General features: G+C 42.0%; 1 protein-coding gene across 1 annotated transcript in view; it reads left to right on the top strand.

The window, feature by feature from the left end:
* The window catches only part of LOC144728592 (V-type proton ATPase 116 kDa subunit a 1-like), a 219,928-nt gene that overhangs the window by 76,515 nt on the left and 126,042 nt on the right, over positions 1-17,371 (top strand). Inside the window, exons 10-13 of the mRNA XM_078608129.1 lie at positions 13,829-13,979; positions 14,341-14,480; positions 15,605-15,762; positions 16,471-16,561. Coding sequence (XP_078464255.1) covers positions 13,829-13,979; positions 14,341-14,480; positions 15,605-15,762; positions 16,471-16,561 — 540 coding nt within the window. The remainder of the gene's footprint in view (positions 1-13,828; positions 13,980-14,340; positions 14,481-15,604; positions 15,763-16,470; positions 16,562-17,371) is intronic.

The raw sequence follows: 17,371 nt of genomic DNA, 5'->3' as shown, positions 1-17,371 counted from the left end.
ATTTACATACAAAGACGCGCATGCATGCACACGTAAATATATCCACATGTATATAAAGACAAAGATCCCCGTATAGCCTTAACACACTGTTCAGGCACGTGCTGTTAGTGAGCATTTATGAAGGCCAGCACGGTACACGAGGGGTGGATGGTCAGCACCATGCCCGACCGCCTTTGTATCGCTAGTGGCAATATTTACACACCGCAACAGGGACTAGTCTGAGGCTGAGTCGACCTAGGGGAGGCACAGAACCGGTTCAGATATTCGTCACTGGTGTTAGCCATGAGCAGTAATTGAATTTTGGTCGCTGGGTTTGTAGTGCAGAGCACTAACCGTGGCACGACTGCTCATTCACACATGTGTAGTGAGTCGTTCAGAGACACTATTTAGGAGGCAACAACGTTTATTTTACATTTACGCAACATCGTTACTCACGGGACTAAATACACCCATCTCTCCCTCTTGCTACACACGGGACCACAATACACCTATTCCTCTCGCATACGGGATAACTATAACCGGGTCAGAGCAGCCAACGTGCTGTCTGACCCACAATGTCGAAGACAGAGACGAAGACGTAGATGTAGCACTTGAGTTCCTCTTCACCTGCAGACAGCTCCGATATGTGATTGGAGCTCCACCCTCGGCCGCGACAGTTCCAGGCTACACCACACCTGTTCCCTCTCTGGCTCCGCCCTTAACCAGGGCCCCTTCGGGAACTCTCCAGACGTTTTTCAGCGACCCTTCCCGTGTCCCCGCGTTCACCCTTAGCTCACATTCGTCACCCCGGACCATCACGTGCTTAACCCGGTGCCAGTGTGACTCACATGCCCTCCCCTACCGCCAGACGCCTCCACCATACTCCACAAGTGACCGACTCTGTGGCGATTACCTGCGGCACTGGCGGAGGCTGTTATCCCCTACTCTGTCGGTGGGACTCATCTGGCTTCCTTCTGCAAGCACCCAGTACCATGCCCCTAGTGGCCCGCTGAATGGTACTGCACGGTGTGTTAGCCTCTGCGCCCATTTCTACGGCACTTGGCTCTACTTGCCGTAGTGATCTATTTAACATCACTACGCATGCATAAACACAAACATACGATTCCCTGTGTAGCCTTATTGGCTATTTGCAGACGTCGCTGGGAGGCGGTGGTGGCAGTGGCAGGTGAGAAGGGAGGCAGCAGCGCTGCGTTATGGACCCAGTGACGTGACCTCAATTCCTGGCCATGGCTAACGTTAGTCATTGTCGAATAATGTCTGAACTGCTCCTGGATACCCCTTCCCCAACCTGCACTGATCAGCATGGTGGAGTATGGTCAAATTAGCCCTATGACCGACACAGCGTGAGGAGGCCTTCACACAGCAGTGGATGGAAAAGGGCTGTGAATTATTGTTTTTTATTGCCCAAAGAGTAAGCAGCATTTTGTTGTCTGTCCTTAAACAAGCAATTTAGGCGTTGCTACAATTCAGATGGGCTGTCTTAGCAGCCTTTATTACTTTCTTTGTTCATTTGCTTTAATCTTTAACAATACAAATCATGATTTTACATCCCTTTTTCAATCCATTGCCAGTGATCTTCCAGTGTGCACGTGGGGTTCATCAGCGGTACAGTTCGTGCACTGTGGTGGCTTACGTTTGATTACCGGCCACAGCACACATCAGTGGCACCTGTTCGGTCTCCACTGGGATGAATCAGCCTTAAGTGGGTGTACTTTAGAAGTAAGGGTTGGTTCATCCCCATGCGTATTGGGGTTGCCGTGGGGTTGGTGAATTCGGGATTGCTGGATAAATCGTTGCAGCAGTAGCGTCATCGCTATCGTTATCATCATCATTCGTTATCTTTATGTATCATTACCATCATTTTCATCATCAAAATCATCTTCACGTATTATCAACATTCGAACCATTATAGTTTTCATCATTATAATGATGAATCTTTCATGACTATTGTCATCTTAATCCATCACCATCATACCTGTCATTCTCGTCTTCTTCATCATCAGCAACAAAGCCATCTATGGCTTAATACTAACAAAAGGAGATCTCAGTGGAGGGAAGAGAAATGCTTACATTAGCAAGTGCGCGTGTTTGTGCATGACACAGTCCAGAGCCTGTTTCGTCAGCTCAGTCAGTTGGTGTTGTGATGATCCTGACGTAAGCAGACACAGCTCTGATTATCCTTGGAACTCTCCCAGGAACGAATTGGCTATGGAATATATTGTGGAATGTGGCTCCACCCATTTTACACAATGTGAATTAGGTGTAATACATTTTTACGGAAATTCTAGATGCTCAAATGTGGGGAAACAGGCCCAAATTCTTTATATGGGTTAAAAACAATGAAATGAAGCAAGCATGAGAAAAATCACTATTAGTATATTTTTTTATAATTAGAGATGTGATGGTGCATTAATTCGTTGATTGATATTGATTCTTACGGTTATGATAGATGCATGAAACCGCATACATAAGAATAATATTTTCTTAATTTGAATATGCTGTATGTAGTGGGTTCTCATGACTCGATCCACTGCTGGATGAAGGCCTCCCCAAGCTTATTATAATCCCTCACAGTCCTGTGATGTGAATTATACTGCATCTAGCAGTATGTTAATTATACTGCATCTAGCAGTATAATTCACATACTACGAGCGGATTTCATCGTTCCATCTCTGTGGTAAATGTTCTCTCAGGCTCATTCCCTCCCTTGGCTGCCACTCCATCATTAGACTCAACCACTGATTACCATTAATTCTCGTGACGTGTACTGCCCAACCCATTTACTTTACTGTCAATTTGATGATGTCTCTAGTGTGTATATTCTCTGATCCATTTATTCATTTTCCTGAACACTACAGCTTATTATGATTAGTAGGATGTCATTTATTAAATTAAAACCTAAAGATTCATGAAATCACAAGCAGATAAAAGGGTACAAATAAGCTGACATTCTGAATTGCCTGGCAATGGCATTTAATAATTTATGGGGAAATTTTTTACAAGAGAAAATTTAATAACAAACTTAGCCTTGACTTTAAAATCCGCGTTGCCCTTAAGGTAATTCTAACTAAAGTATAGCCATTCTTCATATACGGGTGATAATTTACAAAATAACCTTTCTGTACGATGTACCGATATATATTTATTATACCTAATCTCAACAGTGACCTTCGTACTAGCCTTTGCTCCAACCACGACTTCACAGGCAAACGAAATAATCCTAATGCCAACATTTTGCTAATGTTTTTAATGCATAAGCACAACACTAAAGATTGTGAATGTGAACATATGAATAAACTATAATGCAACTATTATAGTGTACGTACTATAATGCTGCAATTAAAGGGAGTGGACAAGTAAATGTGTTTATGCTGAAACCTTCTACAACAGTACAAGGCATTTTAAATAAATTTTGGCAAAGTGCAGTGCATTTATAATGCTTTTTTGCTGCAAACGTTAAAGGGGAAATGAAGAAGATACTTTTTTTCTCACTTTTAGTAAACACAGAAAACAACCACAATTGGCCACTGTGGACTGTCCACTAAGTGAAGCTGCTCACTGTGTGACAATGCCATGTTTGGTACAAAAGAGGCAATTTTGGCAAAAGATGGGATATTAAAACATCAGCACAATACAGACAGAACTATTTGTTCTAAATAATGATTTCTTCAGCAGTCGGATGGCTCGACAGTCTGTGATGTCCCAGTGTGCAGGTACAGAGACATTTATATTAATGAAACTAATTGCGTAGCAGCTTCATAGTACATTAATATTCTAGAGCAGTACAAAATTAAAATGTATAAAATACTGTGCTGTATATATGGATCTCTCTATATTAGTATTTCACTCATTTATAATTTCATGAATGCAACGCAAACTTATATCATTGCCACATTGTATTTTTCTGTTCCACCCATACCATGGTCAATGTTTATTCATTTCAATGGAGGACAAACTGACTTGGCCTTTCAAATTTATAAAGACAACATGCTTAAATATGATGGAATTGCTTTGGATGCCCAATCTGGAACTATCCAGTACCCGACAAAAAGAAATGCGATCAGAGTGGTAGGATGCCACAGATAAGCTGTAATGTGTAAGTACCCACTGGGGAATCACCAAACATAGCCATGCATCAGTGTTTGCTTTTTTCCAAAGGCATTGCTTTAGAATTGCATACTGTGTTCATACTTTTAGATATTAACCTTCCCAAGAGTTCAGCTCTGTGATTTTGTGACTGGCCATGGGCTGTGAGCCCTTTCACTTGCATGTCTCCTGTATCGTTCCTTAGACACCAAGTTGCCCCACACACATGACCATGACGCCAGGCAATACGGCCACCGAGGACTCACTGTAGCTGTTCCTGGAGGGGAATGGTTCTCCAGCGATCACATAGCACAAAGAGCTGGTATTAATCGCGGTGACATGACAGTGTCAAGAAGTACATTACAAATTAAATTTCATTGGCTTCTATCCATCTAGGTAAAAAATAATAATAAATTAAATCACGACATTTCGGGCACAACCCAAGCACACCATAAGCATCCTTCTTCAGACCTGAAGAAGGACGCTTGTGTTGCGCCCGAAACGTCGTGATTTAATTTATTTTTTATTTTTTTACCTACGTGACTTTACCGAAAAACCCAAAGAGTATGAATCCTTGCAGTCACGAACAGTTAAAATCTAGAATTCTATCCATCTGCAAGGCCTAAAGCGGGCACATGTGTAGTGACTGTGAATGTCACTGTGTGGTGCCGGGCTTACGAAGCCACGGCGGAAAATGTGTTGTCATTATGTGCAGCCCGGTTACTGGGCGTAGTACCAGCCCTAGGGGGGATTGGGTGAGCGCTGGTTAGCGCGGAAGCACCACGTACAGTGTGCGGTGCGGGCTCCTGGTGAGGGAGTGAGACTGAGCGTCAGCCAGCCAGGGTTACATTGGGGCACGATACGCTGGTTGACCTGCCGACAGGTGACCAGATGATATTGGAGGGGGGCCACCGGTGGATGGGGGGGCCGCTGGGCGGTCACGTGGTATAAAGGAACTCTCGGGAGCCTTTGGAAAAGAGCTCCAGAGATCTAGAAGGTGGGCGGGGCAAGGGACGGAGCCAGCCCCAGCCCAGGCCGATATAACGGGGGCCCCGTGAGGGGCTCGGGGTTCTTCGGGTCGTCGGTGGCGAAGATCCACATCGGGTTAAAGAAGCCTCTAGCCACGCGGTCCGGGACCCAACTTATGGTCGGGACCGGGATAGCGAACCGTGTCTAGTTCTGCCGTAAAGTGGCTAGATGGGCATTCAACACCCAAGTGTAGGTTATGTTATGTTGTGTGTTGAGTTGGTGAAATATATAGTGTTGCTCCCAAGACAACGTCTGCAACTCAGTTGGACTCACTACACATGTAATAGCCAATGTCATTTTTGAGAGAGAGCTCAGACATGTCGATGACTATGAACTCATCATTGCATGGACAACAATACTATCAGAGATCCTGACCTGCTGTAAATCATTAGAATCTGGCAGAATATCTATTGGAAGAATTCCCAATTTTAAGTTTCATTACCGCTTTTTTGGCAATGTCAAATGACGTTTCCTTAAAAAAAACTGATACTCATATGTTTTTTTAATTGCTGGCCATATACAATATCTGAATATATGGTGAAATCACATCACTTGTATCACCTCTAGGACACAACTCTAATGCATAATTTGTGTTGCAAATGTGACAATACTAATTACCATTATCAAGTCAAAATATCGTACTGCAATGTAAACTCTTACCAAATTTGCTGCTGCTGAATTTTATTGTTGTTAAAAAAAATACATTTCAGGCCTTTTGAGGCAATGGCATGCAGACTAGGCTCCACACATTATTTAGGAAAGCCACTGGGAGGTCATTAGCTCAAAAAGGCTGTGCCCAAAATATGGCAGCCCAAGTATCATTCTAAATCTTTCTGTCTCCTCGGGGCCTTCACATTCAAACAGCCGATATGGCACCTGCAAGATTAAGAAAGTGTTGTGGCCACATGGAGACACAATGAATGTGCAGTTGGCATTTAACCTCTTTATGATAAAGTGAAATAACATCCCAAAATGATGTGAGTGCCAACCAGAGAAGTATAAATATGCATTTACAGTACAAGCCAGTCGTGCATGATTTAGACATTGGGACTAAATTGTAATATATGCAGCACAGGCTGTAGACCTTTGGGCTATGAGCTGCTAATAAAATGCAGTTTACAGACTGCCATATGTTTTACTTGGGCTGCTGTCATTTGCATGATTTAAAAATATCTTGCACATCTGCCTATTAATGCTGGGAGTCCCCTCCTGCAATCATAATCGATTCCTACGATTTCACCAGGGACGATTCCTGCAGGATTTCTTATTTTTTATTTGAAAAACTTTTGTAAAATTGTTAAACGCTCCATTCATTTGAATGGGATTTTAACAGGGATTCTGCACTGGAAGAATCATGTATGGAATGGGATTATATTGTTCTTCTATTATGAATATAATTTACCATAACCACAGCTTTAACTTTAGTTATGGTGAGCTTAATTATATAAATTCCCTATTTATATATATGTAATTATCTCTTTACATTATCAGTACAATAAAAAAAATTCGTAATTCATTGCCCTATACCATTCCACCACTGAATAAATGCCTTCGAAAGCCATGTCGGTCATGAAGGCATTTGACCATACTTCACCACGCTGGTCACTGTGGGTTGGTGAAAGGGTTCCCAAGACCAATTCGGGTACAGTGCACAAACTGCATCGCCAATAATCCACCACTTGGACCTTGCCATTTGTAACTTGACCATGTACAGTGCTTTTTAATTGTTGATTTAGTTTTTTGCTATAACCGGATTTATTTTGTGTAACTAGGTCCCCATCGATAATGTGCCTTTATTGCCCAATGGGTGTTTACCCGTGCCAAAATAAACCAAAATCAAACAAACTGCTGCATAGAAATTGGAAGTCTTGACTTAAAGCTTTCGTGACTGCAGGAATTCATATTCTTTGGGTCTTTTGGTAAAGTCACGGAGATAGAACAATAAAATAATGAAAATAAAAATAAAGTGAATAAAAAATAATAAAACATATCACGACGTTTCGATCGCAACACAAGCAATCATCATCAGGTGGGAAAACCACAGCAAGTAATTTTTTTGCTGAAGTGGGAGAGAGATGCCGTGGAAAGAGGTTATATAGGTAAGAGAGGGGGGAGGGGCAAGGGAGGGGGGTAGGGGGAGCGTTGAGTGGACGCTCGGAGAGGGACGTGAAGTTGGTCGGGGGGGAAGTGGGCGGGGCTAGAAATGGGAGGCTGAGAGAGCTAGGGATGCGCGGGGGGGAGGATGCAACAACAACGTCACTGCAGCAACAATGCCAATGAAGCCAACAATGCCAATGCAGCAGCAATGCCAAACGCTGGGGATGCAATTAAATCGGCAAAATAGACTAGTGCCCGGCAAATATGATGGAAAAATCATAAAGCATTTAAGGTTTTACCTGGTTAATAACATCCTTCCAATGATTGCTCAATTTGTATCCATCTTCTCGGTTGAAGTTATGTCTATGTTTATATATTTGGATGGCTTCATGAACAAATCTTTAATTGTAGCCCGAAGGTTTGCAGAGCACATTGGTCTCGGAAAAAAACAATATCATGAGAGCCCACAGCGTTATAGCAATGGTCAGCCACGGCGGAGGTATTAGTCCTGCCGTGTTTCAGATCTGCCTTGTGTTCGCAAACACGGTCTGAGACATTTCGTTTCGTTTCCCCAATGTAACAATCACCACAGGTGCAACTTAGTTTGTAGACTCCAGGATATTGCATGTCAGGAATGACATCTTTCACAGATGGGATCAGATCACAAATTTTATGTATTGTGTTAAATCGGACCTGGATCTTGTGTTTGTTTAAGATTTTGGAAATGTTTTTGGTGACCCCTGCTATGTATGGAAAGGTGATAGTTTTGATTGGGTCCTCAGATGGTTCTTTCCCAACGGTTGGGGTGATAGCTTTACAGATTGTGTCGTCTGAATATCCATTCATCTTGAGGGCTTAGTGTATGTGTTTCAGTTCACTGGCGGGGGATGGTGATGGTCGGCAATACAACTGAGAAGATGGGTATAAACTGAGCAATCATTGGAAGGACGTTATTAACCAGTTTAAGTCACAGCTGGCTGTGATGTTTCTATCCTACCTTCCAATGTTAGCAGTTATTTTCAACTCTCTGATGTTACATTAACAGGTTCACACTAACACAGCCGCCATTTACATTGACATGCTAATCTCTTACATTGACATGCTAATCTCTCTCACTTTAGCATTACTAGCCCTGCCCACTTTGTTTATGACCCTTGGGCTACACCCATTTCAAACCTTTAAAAACAGCCTGCCTTAGCAGCTTTCCCACTCTTTTTTCTCCTGATGACAATTGCTTGTGTTGCGATCAACACGTCGTGATATATTTTTTTAATTTTTATTCACTTTTTTTCATTTTTATTATTTTATTATTCTATCTACGTGACTTTGCCGAAAGACCCAAAGAAGATAAATTGGAAGTAATTTGTCTTCTTAAGACAGATGATAAATTAAAACTCGCTTTAATTTAAATAAAATCATGATGTACAAAAATTATCCACGGTTTCATCTAAATTTCTTTCCTTCGTTTATTTCATTTGTGTTAAAATTGGCAAACATTTGAATAAACAGGGATAATCAAGGGCCTTCCTGTGGTTAATGTGTGATATAGGTTTCTTGGGTTCTTGTGTTCTAATCTGACCTGAGTCATCTGTTATGCACTGTGAGAAAATTATGAAATACATCAAGAGTGCTGCTTGACAATTTGTATGCCAAAGTGAAATCATGACATTGTTTTAAATGATATGTCATCGACCAGTGTGACACCTAAACTTGTAAAAATGGTTTCAGCTGCTAATTTACTACAGCATAGGGGTGGAACATCCCTGTGTCGAACTTCAAGGAATGTCTTTACATATCTGTAGGCAATGTGTGACATAAGGATGAGGAAGAATTAGGTTAACAGTTACAACATGCTGGGATTCTTTTAGAAAAGCCAATTGTGAAATACTCACAGTACACTAGTTAAAATTTTGTTCATTTTGACAGGAATGGAAATATAAATATCCCTGAAATGTATACGTTAATTATTTGTAACCAATTTATACAAGCATCTAAATATTACATCAGTGATACTATCAATTTCTACAGCACCTTTGACAATCCACTGCTGGAAAAAGGGCTCCCATGTCACAATCCAGTAGCAAATCAAACCTTAACCACAGGAACGCCCTTGATTATCTTTGTTTAAACACAGATTAAGAATTTAAACGAATCTCTTGTATCTCTATTCATCTCCCAAACGTTCAAGCACCTTGTTGTCAAGTAAAGCCCAATTGCATACATCAGCTTGAGGTGGTAATCGTATGTAAAGGTGAAAGATGCGGCCAGGCAGGCTGCAGCACGTTGCATCAGCCCTGCAGTATTGAAGGGGTGGGGGAGACTGGAGGGAGGCTGAGCATTCAGCTCACCTTTTAAACTCTACCTGTCGAGTCAAAACACGGTACCTGCCATTTAAGCCATGGCCGTTGCAATATTTCATGTACATGGGGAGAGTGAGAGCTCAATAGGTATGAATGACGGACACCAGCAGATTGCATTCTTCTTCATTCTGCTTAGCATTTAACAGTTGTTTAATTTAGACTGTGTCGTGTCCCCACTGATTTTTTTTCAAGCCCCCTCAAATCCCCCATCCCCGTTCAACAAGGCCGTGCTACATGGCTGTATCACAGCATGTTCTCTACACCATGGTATTTATTTATGTAAGCTTGTTGACCAATACAAGCCTCGCAAAGTCTCAATTTTCTTTTTCAGGAGTGTTTAGTGAAGTTTTTCCCAGTAAGGGTGGGGTGGTGATGTGGCTATGAGTATGCCCATTTGAGTTATTTGCAGATAATTTATTACGTTTGGATGTTTGGTCAATACCAGTTACATCGTATGTTATTTTTCGCGGATGTCACAACATGCAATACATTGTGCTGTGTGCACTGTGACATCACATCATTCTATTTTCATTGTAGCATCGCTTGTACATGATTAAATACTGGCTTTTGTACATTATTGTAGTGTTAAATGTAATCATATTAAATACAGGAAGGTAATTGGAAAACTATGAAACCAAAATAATGCATTGTCACATAGCAATTTAACGCAGTGACGTAAGTTTTTTTCATACAAGCCCACTTTACTGCAACTATTAACCATGTTTAATAGTTTACAAGTCATTCCACTACATTATTGTTGAGGCAAGGGAATTAGGATACTTCAAAGGTGTTTTATTTAAAACTTGCGTTGCTAATTATTCCATTGCATCTAAAGCTGAATTTAATGTGTTCATTATAATTAATCAGCCCTCACTGATAATCTTAATTCACGCTAAAGATGATTGATGATGTCTTTCCCTCGGCACCAAGACGAATGTGCATCAACTATGTGTACTCTTATTTAATACTGAAGATTGAGCTGCAACAATAATCTTTCAAATTAAAAAAACATGCAACGCAACTGGCAATGGCCAATGTAAAAAAAATATTGGCAATTTATTCAATTAGGATAACACATAACAACATCACCACCCCTCACGACTATGAAAATTGAACAGGACCCTCCTGATAAAGACTACAGACTCCACTGCACTGAGGTCGTGCTCATTACATGGCTGCAGAGTTTGGTAATGCATGTTGTTTACGTCGTTTATTGTGAAAATTCGGTCACAGTTCCTAGGATCACTGTTTCATTGCTTTTATGGCTTTATTTTGGTGATTTTTGAAAAGTTTTTCGGTTTGGCCATGTTTGTTTGTTGTAGTACAGAGTTATACTGATGGCCATAATCTAAGTTGTCTTGTGGCTGTTGCTGATTGACTTGCATCCCACTGGGATTGTTGCACACAGTGTTGGTGTACGGTGCTTTTTTTGCAATATTTTGCTGTCTTTTCTTGGATTTTCTGTTTGCACATAGTCACTTTAAGATGTTTTCTTGTTCATGTTTTTGTTTTTTTGCTTGTTGCGGTTGCACCCGATTCAAGAGCCGAATGGCTCACAGGGCTATACCTAATAAATGAAAACGAAAATTTTTAAAATGAAATTACAAACAGTTCTCGCCACAAATGAACCACCGTGCCTTCCTGATCTCGTCAAGTAGCATAAACCATCATGCAAACTCCGGTCATCATCGCAGCGGCTTTTGGCTAAACATTAAACAAAGACAGTCACTGCATCACATGCTGGAACGCTCTTCCTTCTGATTTTAAATATGAATTGAAAACTCGTTTCTTTAAAACTGCTTTTTTCGTGTTTAGTTCGGTGTCCTTCTGACACACCTCTGCATAGCATGGCTGGCTACGTTTGGTGCAAAACAAGTTCAACATGTTCCAGATAAATTGTGCCAAAACTGAAGCTCTTTTTACTGGAAAAAGGCCCACTCTCAGGAAAGAGTCATGTCTGAGTGTGCTAAATATTTGAGTTATCATCCATTCTGAGCTATTGTTCACTTCCCACATATCTAAACTCGGAAAGACATCATACCTACATCTGCGCAATATGTCTCACATCCACTATTTCCTCATCCCAGTCGCTAGTTAGGCCCTCATCCATAGCTTCATTACATCCTGATTTGGCTTTTGAAATTCGCCTCTAAGACGTATGCCAAATCGCTCATTTGCAAACGATAAATCTCATCTGCAACCATAAATGAGACCACATCACCCTGATAATCAAGATCACGATCATCATGGACTCGCTGCTACCTACCCCCATCCCATCACATTATACTTCCCTCCATGCACTTTCCACTCCAGCCCACAAGGCATTGTCGAAACAATCCATCAATCTTCACTCAGTGGGAGGTCGCTCATTCTCCTGTGCTGCCCCAATGCTCATAAATTATATATTTCCAATCATTTGTGCTGTTGACTTCCTTCGTGGACGTGTTAAAGTTCACGACTGACTGCCTTTCTCTACATATTAAATATGCTCACTGTTTGTGTATAGCGTCTAAAGATGCCATATACATCCAAATGTTAGTGTAATGTGCATTGAGTTTTCTTGAGGCACCGAGGGAGATCATGTTTTTCTCATGAAACTTTATTGCAGGAGTTTTTATTTTAAAATGGTTTCCCCTCCCCCCTCAATTCACTTTACTATTTACACCACCACCACTGTCCTGTAGGTGAGTGAGGTGTGACCGTTTTTGGCCTAATAGGCAGCTCAGTAGCCTTTGCTGCTGACTCCATTGTCATACATTCCGATATCAGCACAAGTTTTAAACCTATGTTAAACAAAAACAACTCCAGCAATTGTCTGTATCCTTGCATCGGTGCGGACTTGCGATCATCCCCAGACTATGAAGATGTTGCTAATTTATGCATCTACCAACATAAACAATGCTTTTTTGAGAGAATGTAGTTATTTTGTGTTTGTAAGGAATCAAGTAATGGCGCTCTCTCTCTATGTATATGATAATGGCAGTGTGAATAGATTCAGTCTAATATGAATCAAACATAAATTTATTTTTTGTATAAATCTAATGATAATTCTTTTTCATGAATAAACCATGTTATATTTTCCCACATACAAACAAATAATTTCTACGACCTTACAGTGATAACGATCTTGCAATCTCTGTTGGCTTCTTAATCTAAACCCAAGATTGATAATGCCTTCCTCTGCTCTTTGTGTAATATTGAATGTAAATTATTCTCGTCGTAATTTCCCACTTTATTTCCATTTTAGCATTCCTTTCCTATGTGAGTGTACACCGTTTCATTTTTATGTTGAGATCCTACTCAAATGTTGCTTTCTGAGCGTGTCTCATCCCTTGTCTGTCTCTAAACGAACTCCCTGCAGCTGACACGATTTTCCCTCCTCCGCCACCAGATCCCAAAACCCTCACCTCCATGACCACTAAAGCCCTTGCATACGATGTTCCACCTTCTCTAACAATATTCACATCTTTATTAAATATAAAAAAAATGTTATGCTCTGCATCTTCCTTAACACATTCATTTTCCTTGACTAGAGACACTTTTACAATACACACTTGCATTTACACTTTTGCTCTTTTACACTCTGCCAGCAGAGTACACGATGTCATGGAAGAGATCTCTAGGGGAGCATGGTTCTGGGGACTGGCAGAGTAGAGGGCATTTGAGGATGTAGGAGCCCGATTTGCTGGCAAGGGCACGTGATAGGGCAAAATGAGGATGTAGGCCAAAGGTGACAGAGGGGATGCGTGTTGTAGGGCCCAGAACCTTCTAATGAGTTCCAGAAGGGGGCGTGGCCGAGAGCGGAGCCAGGCAGGGGACACGTGGAAGGTGACCCAGAACCTTCTCGTAGGTTCCAGAAGGGTGTGTGTCCGAGGGCGGAGTGGGGCCACGCTGAGGGGCATAAAAGGGCTTTATCGGGGCTGTCTGCTGGAATGGAACCCGCCGTGCTACGTCTTCTCCTCGGTCTCCGGTCTTCGTGCTCGGCATTGTGGGTCAGGCAGTGTGCCGACTGACCTGACCCGTTTATATAGTTACCCTGTGGTGGTTACTGGTTATGTAGTTATCCCATTGTGGTTACTGGTTATGTAGTTAACCCTTTGTTTATCATAGAATTAACATGTTGCCTCCTGAATCTGTGTGTCTCTCAAGTGAACCCACTACACAAGTAATAAATAAAATAGAAATTATCATGGAATACTGGTCAGATGGACTACGATTCACTGATACTGGCATTGCCGTGATCTGTGTGCTGGCAGGAGCGCAGTGGCTCCACTGTGCCTTCCATTCTGAACCGCATGGTGAGTGAGCAAAATCCACCAACCTTCAACCGCACCAACAAGTTCACCTCGGGTTTCCAGAACATCGTGGATGCATATGGCGTTGGTGACTACAGGGAGGTCAACCCAGGTACGTGGGGCTGCAGGAAAGTAGTGGAAAACGTTTGACACTTGTTTAGAGCTACTTTTGCATGCTCATGTGAATCATTTTTTTCATGACTTTTGACATGCTTTTGTTTGTTTGTCTCGATGTATACCATTTATGTATGCATATTGAACTTTTTTCGCCAACCATGCTAATCGGAGGTGCGTTTGTACGTCAATAGCTGCATTTGTATGTCCTTTATATTATATATTTTTATATTGATATGTCATACATTCGAATGGGATATTTATGAATTGAATGCTATACGTTTGTTGTGAAGCTTGAAGTAATGTCCCGATATATGAACTGAAGTGTATTGTTTTGATGGTGCTATTTGACTTTGCAGCTCCCTACACACTCATCACCTTCCCGTTCCTTTTTGCTGTAATGTTTGGGGATTTGGGTCATGGCATCATCATGACATTATTTGCTCTCTACTTGGTCATCTTTGAGAAGAAACTCTCCGCTTCTAGGATCAATAATGAGGTGAGAATTGGTATAAAGTAACACATATGAACCCTTGTGCTGGATCATCATACACGGCGTAGGGATAAATAAGATGGTGGGGGAAGGGTCATTTCCACTGGCGGACTTGAAGAAGGTCCAACGGGTGCAGCCTCTCCTGGGAAGAAGAACAAATGGAAGAAGCAGGAGTGGGTGACGGCTGCTCCACTCTCGATGTGTTTTTTGGTGTTTGGTTCCAGTGGTTCGTCCCGCTGTGCAAGGTATGGGGATCAGCCGGGACGGCTGAGCTGTTTAAGGGGGGGGGGGGTGATGTAGTGATGTAAATGGTGTCACTAGGGGGTTCGCGCCCAGCTGCTGTTACAGGAGTGCAGCTGTGCGTCTGGAGCCTCTCTCTAGCACCAGAGTGAGTATGGCATGTCAGCCAGCCCTAGGGGGCGTGGTACTGGTGGTGGCCTGAGTGAACCCGGGAGGGCGCGTGATGCTCGGCCGAGATCCTACGGGAAAGGTATCGAAGGGGGCGTGGCCGAAGGCGGAGCGAGGTCATGCTCAGGAGCATAAAGGGTCATTCCCGTGAGATTGCTTGGCACGTCTGTGGAATCGAGCCTGTGTGAGTGAAAAGTTTTAACTGCTGTGATTTTCACTCACCAACCCGTGTGTCTTGTTGTCCGATTACTAATTCAAGTACATTTACTTGCTAATTTCTCCAGCCCCACCCGTCCATGCACACCACAAACCCTCCCCCCTCTCCCCTGTGAACTCCTACAGCCAAACTCCTTCCCCCCCCTCCCTCCCGTGCCTATATCAAGCCGCAACAGCAGATAATTGTTCTCACCTGAAGACGGACGCTTGTGTTGCGACCGAAACATCGTGTTTTCTTTTATTATTTTTCTATCTACGTGACTTTACCGAAATAACCAGATAGTATGGATTCCTGCAGTCACGAAAGCTTCAAATCAAGATAACATAACTGTCAACTTAATCCCACCTTACCTTCTCTCCTCACTCGGTTCAGTACCTACTTAAGCCTATCACAGTGGTGGAATATTTAATTCGCTTTGAAATATTTCCCTTATGAAGTAAACTTGCCCCTGCTTACTGAAGCGAGCAGTTATATTCCCTCTCTGTGTGTCTTTTTTGCACTGCAGATCTGGACCATGTTTTTCGGCGGCCGCTACATCATCCTGCTGATGGGAATTTTCTCCATGTACACCGGCCTCATCTACAATGACTGCTTCTCCAAGTCCATAAACATCTTCGGCTCCAGCTGGAGTGTCAACGCCATGTTCAACGCAAGTCAATGGACGTGAGCGATTAGCTTCACACAGCACGAGTAGCATGCGCATGTTTGTCAAATCCAACTCGATATGCTTTCTAATTAGCAACTGCAAATGTGCTCCACCAGTGAGGTCAGAGGATTAGTCGCAGCCTCCTCTTGTGTTAAATGCCTCCCTCTGCAGAGCATGCTTCCTTCATAATATAAAGGGCATCCCCTCCTACTGTGGGATCAAATCTCATGAACCTCATGCCCCAACCCCTGTATTATATATGTAACTTCATATACCACTTATCTGCACTCACCGGATGTAGTAGTGCATTGTGATACATAAATATGCGTGGACACCCATCATGCAGCTGCAATGAGTTGGCCAGTAGTTGGCTGTAGAGCAAGTCGGTTTTTGGCCCATCTGTATTGAGTGTGAGTGTTGTTCTTTCATATGCATGGATTTTATCCAATTCTTGTGAGAGGGGATTTCTTCACCTCTTTCAAATACTGTACTCAAAATACTCTAAAGGGCATTGGGTCCAACGTCCAAGATGGGTTTTTTTCCGAACGAGTCTTGAGATAAATGTATAGCTTTCCTGCATAAATAAAGGATGCTTGTATTATTAAAAACTATCCAGATTTGAACTTATGGCCAAATTCAATCACTGGGAATGGAGTTATCAAAACAAAGCGACTTACTTGTGTAGTCTGCTTCATGTGATCTGCCTTGACTGTATTCCAATCCAGAAAAGAAGATTTGGAGGCACACCCAGTGCTGCAGATGGACCCAGCTGTGCCAGGAGTCTTCAACGGACCCTACCCTTTCGGCATCGATCCGGTGGGTTTGGTCACGTGTGGAAAATGGATTAACCCTAAGTGGCATATGGTCAACTCCATAGCGATAATATTAATATATGTGTATGCATGTATGTATGCCACAGCAGCCTTTTGTGGAATAATAATGGAGGGGGATTCCATTTATAACACACCATCCCTATTTTTATAAACACATCTCCACATGACTGCCTTGGCAGTCTTTCCAATTTTTGTTCTGAAACTGTGAATATATGGAGGCAGTAACTGCATGGTGTGCAAAGTATGCTTTAAACTAAGAGTCGACAAGGCATGACATGCTAGACTATGTAATACAATTAAATGTATAACCCCTTCATGTTTATACACTAATATTAAATAAAGTGACAATTAAATGTTTTAAAAATAATAATACATTCCCATATATCTTGTTAAAAAACCCCCTTATGATCTTTTAAGCAATCGCTATGTTAACTTTGATGTTTTTGTCAACTTCAAATATGCAAATACGAATGCAGTGTGCGTCTCCTTATCCCTATGATTTAAAATATCAATTATTGTCTTTTCTCATTGCAGTTAATGTCAGAGTTAATTTCCAGTAAATGAATAAATAATTCAATTCCCCTAATTTTTTCTGATGTATTTCGTGCAACTTGTCACTAGGCATCTCACAAGCCTGTCTCTGCTTCCTAAACGACTTCTCATTATTAGCTATAAATGTGCACACATGGCAGGGAATGGCACAGTGCAGATGCAATCGACTGTGAAATTGATATATCTGGGATCATTGACAACTGCATCCAATTTAATGGCACTGTGTATAATGTATCAAATT

The sequence above is a fragment of the Lampetra planeri genome, chromosome 2 (assembly GCF_965212315.1).
Source record: "Lampetra planeri chromosome 2, kcLamPlan1.2.h2, whole genome shotgun sequence".
Classification (NCBI taxonomy): domain Eukaryota; kingdom Metazoa; phylum Chordata; class Hyperoartia; order Petromyzontiformes; family Petromyzontidae; genus Lampetra; species Lampetra planeri.
Note: the sequence above shows the minus strand (reverse complement) of the source record. Positions and strands in the feature narration are given on the sequence as shown.